We start from the raw sequence: 11,839 nt of genomic DNA on the forward strand, positions 1-11,839 counted from the left end.
GTGTGCGCAACGAGGCTAACAGATTACTGGGATTTATTTCAAGAAGTATAAGTAACAGAAGTCCAGAAGTTATTGTATAGCTCTATATCTCACTAGTGAGGCCTCATTTAGATTATGCCCCTCAGTTTTGGTCTCCTTACTACAGGATGGATATAGATTCAGTAGAGAACATACAAAGATGAATGACTAAAGTGATTTACTGTGTAAGGAATCTCCCGTATGAAGGTAGAATTAAAGCCTTGAATCTCCACTCTCTGGAATGACGTAGAATGAGGGGAGATATCATTGAAGTGTATAAGTGGATGATGGGCATAAACAAAGGTGATATTAATAAAGTACTGAGGGGTGTCGAACCAGGTAAGAACCAGAAATAACGGATTTAAGTTGGATAAATTTAGATTTAGAAAGGACATAGGTAAGTACTGGTTTTCTAACAGAGTTGTGGATGCGTGGAACAATCTCCCGAGTAGGGTGATAGAGGCTGGGAAGGGCTCGGTTTGATTGGTGTCATTAGGTATGAGAGGATATTCTTGGGAAGCTTCGGATAGGGGTCTTTTTTATTAGGACGTGCTTTGTATGGGATAGTAGGCCTTGTGCAGAATTCCTCCATTCTTATGTTCTTATTTTAATTTTTTTTTTTTTTGCATTAGTGTAAATAATATTAAAATTATGGATTATGTTAAAGCCGTGGGGAGACCTGATCCTCCTTTGGCTAATCATGAATGAGAAACTCGACTCTCACAGCTAGACTCTCCGTAGCTTCAATGTGACCAAGAAATTCTTTACTAATCTTCTGCTTCTTTTTTTTTTTTACTGTATATGGGTAGGTTTAAGCCGCATGTAAAAGGAATGGTATATTGTTATGCAGACATGCTGTATGCGTATTGTGGAGCAAACATCATCAACCTTACTAAAACGTTTGCTTGTGAATTTCAGCTACGTGCCGGTATGGCGTGTGTGTCAGTGTCTGGGGCTGGGTGGGCGTCACGGGCGGCCTGTGTGGAGGGCTACTTACTAGGTGACGGAGCCTGGCACACCGTCACGGCTGAACGTCACGGTCACAGCCTGGTGGTGATTGTCGATGATGGTGACGACTTTCGGAGGCAGGAGAGATTGGCGTGGTTAGCAGCTCCCGGAGAGGGCGAGTATGCAACAGGACCGCCCATGTCCCTGGAGGTGGATAAACACAATGGCGTGACAGTCGGAGGTTTGCCCGAGTTCGTGGGCGGCAGTCTAATCAAAGTCCACGACGATCTCCACGACAGTAATTGACACGTTTTATTGTCCCAAGAGGGACACTTCTAATCAATATATGGCATAAGTAGTATACTTTTCTACAGAGCAAGGAACTTCCGGTTTAGGCTTTCCACGGAGCGAGGAACTTCCGGTTTGGGCCTTCTACAGAGCGAGGACTTCCGGTTTAGGCCTTCCACTGAGCGAGGTATCCGGTCTAGGACCAGCAGCTGGAGGGTCACCTTTTCACACCTAGGTGTTACTTCCGGTTTTGACCATGACCTCGCCCTCGAGACTACCTCACCCTTGACCCCCCAACCAATACCCCCACCCACCACGACCCCCCGCCTCGCGACCCCACCATCGCGCCGCGCGCCCGCGCACCCGCGCGCCCCGCCCCGCCGCCCCGCGCGCCCGCCCGCGCGCCCGCCCGCCCGCGCGCCCTTCGCGCGCCCCGCCCGCCCGCGCGCCCCGCCCGCGCCCCTTCGCGCCTTCTGCTGCGCCTTCTGCAGCGTCGTCCGGATCGCCCCCGCGCCTCGAATTTTATTTCATTTTCTTGTGCTCTCCATCTCCTTGGATCAAGGTTTTTTGGATTGCCCCTCCTTCCACCCCCCATCCCCAAAAAATTTCTCAATATTACCAAGTTTTTGCATTCCCCCCTATGGGGGTTTCTCCATCTCCTCGGATCAAATTTTTTGAGGTTCCCCCTCTCACTTTCACCCCCATCCCAAAATTTCTCAATATTACCAAGTTTTTGGATCCCCCCTATGGGTTTTTCGAAATTCTCCATCTCCTCAGATCAAATTTTTAAGGTTCCCCCTCCCACTTTCACCCCCCAATCCCAAAAATTTCTCGATAATACAAGTTTTGGATTCCCCCCTATGGGGGTTTTGAATTTCTTATGATCACCTTGGATCAAATTTTTGGATTACCCCTCCCACTTTCACCCACCCCCCACCTCAAATTTTTTTCTCGATAATACAAGTTTTGGATTCCCCCCTATGGGGTTTTCGAAATTCTCCAATTCCTCGGATCAAGTTTTTTGGGTACCCCTCCTTTCACCCCCCATCCCCAAATTTTCTCGATAATACAAGTTTTGGATACTCCCCCCTATGAGGTTCTCAATATCAAAGTCTCCACTTCCTCGGATCCCCCTCCCACTTTCACTCCCACCTCAAATTTCTCGACAATACCAAGACTCCATCTCCTCGGATCGAGTTTTTTGGATCCTCCCTATGGGTTTTCGAAATTCTCCATCTCCTTGGATCAAATTTTTGGATTACCCCTCACACTTTCACTCCCACCCCAAAATTTCTCGATAATACAAGTTTTTGGATTCCCCCCCTATGGGGTTTTCGAAATTCTCCATCTCCTTGGGACAAATTTTTGGATTACCCCTCTCACTTTCACTCCACCCCAAAATTTCTCGATAATACCAAGACTCCATCTCCTTGGATCAAATTTTTTGGGTACCCCTCTCACTTTCACTCCCACCCCAAAATTTCTCGATAATACCAAGACTCCATCTCCTTGGATCAAGGTTTTTTGGATTCCCCCCTCTGGGGGTAAGCATTCAAATGAACTCCTCCTATGGTGCATGCTTACTACAGGTCTAAACAAGTGTGACGTCAGTATTCCTCTCATTAATGTGTTTACTCGGCGGTCAGTGACGTCACGCGATGACCCCCACACACACAGGCTGAATTATGACGACCCTTTTAGTTCATTCAAGTTAATAAGGGGATATAGTACCTACATCATAGGGAAAACATTTTCATCATCAGAAAGTCACATTTTTGTTTCGTTAATACCCACAATTTCTTTACAACACAAGTCTAGACATTTTTAACTATTTCATCTCAGGTCACTCCCCACGAAGTAACCTCCCCCCCACCCTCCCAAACCCTCACACTCCAACCAACACCTCACAATTTTCACTCATAACCCCCAATTTTTTCTCGTTTTAACCCTTTTAGTTCATTAAAGTTAATAAGGGGACACAGTGCATCAGAAAGTCACCACATCCACTTTTCGTTAAATTCACTACTCACAATTTTACATATTACGAAGTTAAATACGCACTTTTACTTTGATCATCTTCAAAAACACTCTCATTAATCATTTGAATACTCACAAAAATACCTTTATACATTTCCAAACAACACTGAAATACTCCAAAACATCATTCGAACACCCCCAAAATCACCTCTGAATACTCCCAGAACACCTTCATAAGTACTCTTGCACATCATTTGAACACCTTCATAAGTACTCTCATAATCATTTGTACACCTTCAAAAACACCTTTGAATAACCTCAAAACACCCTTGATCACCTTCAAAAAAAAACAACATTTGAACACACTCAAAACACCTTTGAACACCTTTGAACATTTCCAAACAACACTGAAACACTTCCAAAAACACCATTTGAGTACTCCCAAATACACCACTGAATACTAAAACACCACTGAATACACTCAAAACACCACCAAAATCACCATGAAACACTTCCAAAAAACACAATTTGAGTACTCCCAATTACACCACTGAATACTACTAAAACACTGCTGAATTCAATCAAAACACCCTTCATCACCTTCAAAACACCTTTGAACATTTCCAAAAACACTATTTGAGTACTCCCAATTACACCACTGATTACTACTAAAACACCGCTGAATTCAATCAAAACACCCTTCAACACCTTCAAACACCCTTGAACACCTTCAAAACACTCTTGAACACCTTCAAAAAACACCTTTGAACATTTCCAAAACACTATTTGAGTACTCCCAATTACACCACTGAATACTACTAAAACACCGCTGAATTCAATCAAAACACCCTTCAACACCTTCAAAACACCTTTGAACACCTTTGAACATTTCCAAAACACTATTTGAGTACTCCCAATTACACCACTGATTACTACTAAAACACCGCTGAATTCAATCAAAACACCCTTCAACACCTTCAAACACCCTTGAACACCTTCAAAACACCTTTGAACACCTTTGAACATTTCCAAAACACTATTTGAGTACTCCCAATTACACCACTGATTACTACTAAAACACCGCTGAATTCAATCAAAACACCCTTCATCACCTTCAAACACCCTTGAACACACTCAAAACACCCTTCAACACCTTCAAAACACCTTTGAACACCTTCAAAACACCTTTGAACACATTCAAAACACTCTCATAATCATTTGAACACACTCAAAACACCTTTTGAACACCTTTGAACACCTTCAAAACACCCTTGAACACCCTTGATCACCTTCAAAAAACAACATTTGAACACACTCAAAACACCTTTGAACACCTTTGAACATTTCCAAACAACACTGAAACACTTCCAAAAACACCATTTGAGTACTCCCAAATACACCACTGAATACTAAAACACCACTGAATACACTCAAAACACCACCAAAATCACCCACAATTTTTCTCGTTTTAACCCTTTTAGTTCATTAAAGTTAATAAGGGGACACAGTACATCAGAAAGTCACAACAACAACATCCACAACCCACAATTTTTTCTCGTTTTAGCCCTTTTAGTTCATTAAAGTTAATAAGGGGACACACTACATCAGAAAAAGTCCCAACAACAACCCACTTATAACGTCTTTTTTCGGTATCTCTAGTTCGACAACAACACCCACAACACCCACATCCCAGAACACCCATGAACATTTCCAAAACACTATTTGAGTACTCCCAATTACACCACTGATTACTACTAAAACACCGCTGAATTCAATCAAAACACCCTTCAACACCTTCAAACACCCTTGAACACCTTCAAAACACTCTTGAACACTTTCAAAAACACCTTTGAACATTTCCAATCAACACTGAAACACTTCCAAAAAACACAATTTGAGTACTCCCTATTACACCACTGATTACTACTAAAACACCGCTGAATTCAATCAAAACACCCTTCAACACCTTCAAACACCCTTGAACACACTCAAAACACCCTTCAACACCTTCAAAACACCTTTGATCACCTTCAAAAACACCTTTGAATACATTCAAAACACTCTCATCATCATTTGAACACACTCAAAACACCTTTGAATAACCTCAAAACACCTTTGAACACCTTCAAAACACCCTTGAACACCCTTGATCACCTTCAAAAAACAACATTTGAACACACTCGAAACACCTTTGAACACCTTTGAACATTTCCAAACAACACTGAAACACTTCCAAAAACACCATTTGAGTACTCCCATATACACCACTGAATACTAAAACACCACTGAATACACTCAAAACACCACCAAAATCACCATAAACTAAGATCAACACCCACATCCCACAACACCCACAACACCCACAATTTTTTCTCGTTTTATCTAATTTCATCAGAAAGTCACAACACCCACACCCCCCATTTTTTTTCTCGTTTTAACCCTTTTAGTTCATTAAAGTTAATAAGGGGCCACACTACATCAGAAAAAGTCACAAAAACAACCCACTTATAACGTCTTTTCGGTATCTCTAGTTCGACAACAACACCCACATCCCACATCACCCACATCCCACATCCCCCACACACACACACACAGACACACACACACACATCCCTAACCTAGCCTAACCTAACCTAACTTATCCTAACCTAACCTAACCTAACCTAACCTAACCTAACCTAATCTAACCTAACTTATCCTAACCTAGCCTAACCTAACCTAACCTTACCTAAATTATCCTAACCTAACCTAACCTAGCCTAACCTAACCTAACTTAACCTAACCTAACCTAACCGAACCTACCCTAACCTAACCTTACCTAACCTAACCTAGCCTAACCTAACCTAACCTAACTTAACCTAACCCAACCTAACCTAACCTAACCTAGCCTAACCTAACTTAACCTAACCTAACCTAACCTACCCTAACCTAACCTAACCTAACCTATCTTAACCTTACCTAACCTAACCTAGCCGAACCTATCCTAACCTAACCTAAAATATATTGGAACACTTCCAAAATACATTAGAGTACTCCAGAATTACTTTGAACGACTCCATTTTTGGATATTTCCAAATTAGTTTTGAAAACTTTATCGTAAAATCGAACATTATTTTCTTGTTGGTAAAACACACTCAATGGTAGAAAAATTTACTCGATTTCCGAATAGAAGCACTGTCCTCGCTCTGAGAGACTCATTGTGGGTCACCCCAACACATGGTGTAATGCGCTTCACACCCAAGGTAGAACATAACACCTGCGTCAACTCAGGACAGACAGGCGCCATGTAATGCGGGTAACATCCAAGGTAGAAAATCATCTCTTTCCAGACCAACTGTCTATCCTAACCTAACCTAACCTAACCTAATTCCTAACCTAACCTAACCTCACCTAACCGAACCTAACCTAACTCCATCAATCACCTCTATCCTAACCTAACCTAACCTAACCTAACCCAACCTAACTCCATCAAACACCTCTATCCTAACCTAACCTAACCTATCCTAACCTAACCTAACTCCATCAAACACCTCGAATACTACCTAACTTAACCTAACCTAACCTTACCTAACCTCACCTAACCGAACCTAACCTAACCTATCCTAACCTAACCTAACCTAACCTAACCCAACCTAACTCCATCAAACACCTCTATCCTAACCTAACCTAACCTATCCTAACCTAACCTAACTCCATCAAACACCTCGAATACTACCTAACTTAACCTAACCTAACCTTACCTAACCTACCGTACCTAACCTAACCTAACCTAACCTATCCTAACCTGTCCCAACCTAACCTAACCTATCCTAACCTAACCTAACCTAACCTAACCTAACTTATCCTAAGCTAACCTAACCTAACTTATCCTAACCTAACCTATCCTAACCTAACCTAAACACTGACTAACTTTGAACCAACTCTGAACACCACTGATCTTCTTCAAAAAATGCTCTGCACATCATTTGAACACCTTCAAAAAAACACCATCAAACACCTCCGAATACTCCCAAAAAAACACTACTGATTACTACCAAATCACCACTGAATACTACCAATCACCGTCAAAATCACCAGAAACTAAGTTTAACATCACCATCTAACATCCTTTTTATAGAAATCCCCTCAAATCACTATATCCAAGAACTCCCTCCCCATTTGGCGCATAAAAAAAAAGCATGAACACAAACCTAATACGCAAACACTTAGTACATGATCACCATCAACTGAAAACATATCTTATACACACACATAATATAAGACAATCACCAACTACAATCACCCATGTTCACTTACCTCAAAATCACTAATATCACAGAAAACAATCATTTTTATAAACATTTCACACACACACACACAAAAAAAAAATCATATTTGACAATATCTAAGCGCACTCACCTCACTACCACCAACACACGATGTCTCACCTCACAGGACCGACGAGCTCACCTCCAGTGACGTCACACTCCCATTGTGTTACTTGGTGGTTGGTAACATCACACCTAACCCCCCTTGTTTCAACCTGTTGTACCCTACATTATCTAAGAACACTATATCCAAGACGATTACCAGATTTTATGATCCCCAACACCAAGATCACAGAAAACACACATTTTTATAATTATTCACACAAAAATCACGATCACCAATTCCATATCATGTTTACCGTCATCTATCAACACTAATCACCAAGATCACCAAAAAATCTAAGATCATGCATCTCAAAACTACTATGATCACTGAAAACACTTATTTTTTAAACATTCGCACAAAAATAAGACATACACAAAAATACCACAACACTTTCCACCAACATCTATAACATAACATGAGCACTATAACATATCACTATCACAAAAAAAATAATACACAAACACCCACATATTATACATTTCAATTGGAAATTTAAGACATGAGACATACACACCAAATCTAAGACATTCACCTCCAACTAAGACATACACATCACCCCTAAAACTTCCTTCCTTATTCATTCCGTATATCTCCTAGAGCTGTTTTAACCCCGACGGATCCATCACGACGTAGGAGCTAGAGTGTAGTAGGTGGTGTTGGAGTGGTGATGGTTCCTCTGGCTCCTACGTCGTGATGGATCCGTCGGGGTTAAAACAGCTCTAGGAGATATACGGAATGAATAAGGAAGGAAGTTTTAAGGGTGATGTGTATGTCTTAGTTGGAGGTGAATGTCTTAGATTTGGTGTGTATGTCTCATGTCTTAAATTTCCAATTGAAATGTATAATATGTGGGTGTTTGTGTATTATTTTTTTTGTGATAGTGATATGTTATAGTGCTCATGTTATGTTATAGATGTTGGTGGAAAGTGTTGTGGTATTTTTGTGTATGTCTTATTTTTGTGCGAATGTTTAAAAAATAAGTGTTTTCAGTGATCATAGTAGTTTTGAGATGCATGATCTTAGATTTTTTGGTGATCTTGGTGATTAGTGTTGATAGATGACGGTAAACATGATATGGAATTGGTGATCGTGATTTTTGTGTGAATAATTATAAAAATGTGTGTTTTCTGTGATCTTGGTGTTGGGGATCATAAAATCTGGTAATCGTCTTGGATATAGTGTTCTTAGATAATGTAGGGTACAACAGGTTGAAACAAGGGGGGTTAGGTGTGATGTTACCAACCACCAAGTAACACAATGGGAGTGTGACGTCACTGGAGGTGAGCTCGTCGGTCCTGTGAGGTGAGACATCGTGTGTTGGTGGTAGTGAGGTGAGTGCGCTTAGATATTGTCAAATATGATTTTTTTTTTTTGTGTGTGTGTGTGTGAAATGTTTATAAAAATGATTGTTTTCTGTGATATTAGTGATTTTGAGGTAAGTGAACATGGGTGATTGTAGTTGGTGATTGTCTTATATTATGTGTGTGTATAAGATATGTTTTCAGTTGATGGTGATCATGTACTAAGTGTTTGCGTATTAGGTTTGTGTTCATGCTTTTTTTTTATGCGCCAAATGGGGAGGGAGTTCTTGGATATAGTGATTTGAGGGGATTTCTATAAAAAGGATGTTAGATGGTGATGTTAAACTTAGTTTCTGGTGATTTTGACGGTGATTGGTAGTATTCAGTGGTGATTTGGTAGTAATCAGTAGTGTTTTTTTGGGAGTATTCGGAGGTGTTTGATGGTGTTTTTTTGAAGGTGTTCAAATGATGTGCAGAGCATTTTTTGAAGAAGATCAGTGGTGTTCAGAGTTGGTTCAAAGTTAGTCAGTGTTTAGGTTAGGTTAGGATAGGTTAGGTTAGGATAAGTTAGGTTAGGTTAGCTTAGGATAAGTTAGGTTAGGTTAGGTTAGGTTAGGTTAGGATAGGTTAGGTTAGGTTGGGACAGGTTAGGATAGGTTAGGTTAGGTTAGGTTAGGTACGGTAGGTTAGGTAAGGTTAGGTTAGGTTAAGTTAGGTAGTATTCGAGGTGTTTGATGGAGTTAGGTTAGGTTAGGATAGGTTAGGTTAGGTTAGGATAGAGGTGTTTGATGGAGTTAGGTTGGGTTAGGTTAGGTTAGGTTAGGTTAGGATAGGTTAGGTTAGGTTCGGTTAGGTGAGGTTAGGTAAGGTTAGGTTAGGTTAAGTTAGGTAGTATTCGAGGTGTTTGATGGAGTTAGGTTAGGTTAGGATAGGTTAGGTTAGGTTAGGATAGAGGTGTTTGATGGAGTTAGGTTGGGTTAGGTTAGGTTAGGTTAGGTTAGGATAGAGGTGATTGATGGAGTTAGGTTAGGTTCGGTTAGGTGAGGTTAGGTTAGGTTAGGAATTAGGTTAGGTTAGGTTAGGTTAGGATAGACAGTTGGTCTGGAAAGAGATGATTTTCTACCTTGGATGTTACCCGCATTACATGGCGCCTGTCTGTCCTGAGTTGACGCAGGTGTTATGTTCTACCTTGGGTGTGAAGCGCATTACACCATGTGTTGGGGTGACCCACAATGAGTCTCTCAGAGCGAGGACAGTGCTTCTATTCGGAAATCGAGTAAATTTTTCTACCATTGAGTGTGTTTTACCAACAAGAAAATAATGTTCGATTTTACGATAAAGTTTTCAAAACTAATTTGGAAATATCCAAAAATGGAGTCGTTCAAAGTAATTCTGGAGTACTCTAATGTATTTTGGAAGTGTTCCAATATATTTTAGGTTAGGTTAGGATAGGTTCGGCTAGGTTAGGTTAGGTAAGGTTAAGATAGGTTAGGTTAGGTTAGGTTAGGGTAGGTTAGGTTAGGTTAGGTTAAGTTAGGTTAGGCTAGGTTAGGTTAGGTTAGGTTGGGTTAGGTTAAGTTAGGTTAGGTTAGGTTAGGCTAGGTTAGGTTAGGTAAGGTTAGGTTAGGGTAGGTTCGGTTAGGTTAGGTTAGGTTAAGTTAGGTTAGGTTAGGCTAGGTTAGGTTAGGTTAGGATAATTTAGGTAAGGTTAGGTTAGGTTAGGCTAGGTTAGGATAAGTTAGGTTAGGTTAGGTTAGGTTAGGTTAGGTTAGGTTAGGTTAGGATAAGTTAGGTTAGGTTAGGCTAGGTTAGGGATGTGTGTGTGTGTGTCTGTGTGTGTGTGTGGGGGGGATGTGGGATGTGGGTGATGTGGGATGTGGGTGTTGTTGTCGAACTAGAGATACCGAAAAGACGTTATAAGTGGGTTGTTTTTGTGACTTTTTCTGATGTAGTGTGTCCCCTTATTAACTTTAATGAACTAAAAGGGTTAAAACGAGAAAAAAAATGGGAGGTGTGGGTGTTGTGACTTTCTGATGAAATTAGATAAAACGAGAAAAAATTGTGGGTGTTGTGGGTGTTGTGGGATGTGGGTGTTGATCTTAGTTTATGGTGATTTTGGTGGTGTTTTGAGTGTATTCAGTGGTGTTTTAGTATTCAGTGGTGTATATGGGAGTACTCAAATGGTGTTTTTGGAAGTGTTTCAGTGTTGTTTGGAAATGTTCAAAGGTGTTCAAAGGTGTTTTGAGTGTGTTCAAATGTTGTTTTTTGAAGGTGATCAAGGGTGTTCAAGGGTGTTTTGAAGGTGTTCAAAGGTGTTCAAAAGGTGTTTTGAGTGTGTTCAAATGATTATGAGAGTGTTTTGAATGTGTTCAAAGGTGTTTTGAAGGTGTTCAAAGGTGTTTTGAAGGTGTTGAAGGGTGTTTTGAGTGTGTTCAAGGGTGTTTGAAGGTGATGAAGGGTGTTTTGATTGAATTCAGCGGTGTTTTAGTAGTAATCAGTGGTGTAATTGGGAGTACTCAAATAGTGTTTTGGAAATGTTCAAAGGTGTTCAAAGGTGTTTTGAAGGTGTTCAAGGGTGTTTGAAGGTGTTGAAGGGTGTTTTGATTGAATTCAGCGGTGTTTTAGTAGTAATCAGTGGTGTAATTGGGAGTACTCAAATAGTGTTTTGGAAATGTTCAAAGGTGTTCAAAGGTGTTTTGAAGGTGTTGAAGGGTGTTTTGATTGAATTCAGCGGTGTTTTAGTAGTATTCAGTGGTGTAATTGGGAGTACTCAAATAGTGTTTTGGAAATGTTCAAAGGTGTTTTTTGAAGGTGTTCAAGAGTGTTTTGAAGGTGTTCAAGGGTGTTTGAAGGTGTTGAAGGGTGTTTTGATTGAATTCAGCGGTGTTTTAGTA

At 40.6% G+C, this 11,839-nt stretch overlaps 1 protein-coding gene across 1 annotated transcript in view; it reads left to right on the plus strand.

Annotated features, from left to right (window-relative positions):
* The window catches only part of LOC138851714 (neural-cadherin-like), a gene marked incomplete at its 5' end in the record, with an annotated part of 57,910 nt that extends 56,638 nt beyond the window's left edge, over positions 1-1,272 (plus strand). Inside the window, one exon of the mRNA XM_070081126.1 lies at positions 937-1,272. Within this exon, the coding sequence (XP_069937227.1) occupies positions 937-1,272 (336 nt within the window). The remainder of the gene's footprint in view (positions 1-936) is intronic.
* Positions 1,273-11,839: the final 10,567 nt, after the last annotated feature.

Source organism: Cherax quadricarinatus, unplaced genomic scaffold (genome assembly GCF_038502225.1).
Source record: "Cherax quadricarinatus isolate ZL_2023a unplaced genomic scaffold, ASM3850222v1 Contig1782, whole genome shotgun sequence".
NCBI lineage: Eukaryota > Metazoa > Arthropoda > Malacostraca > Decapoda > Parastacidae > Cherax > Cherax quadricarinatus.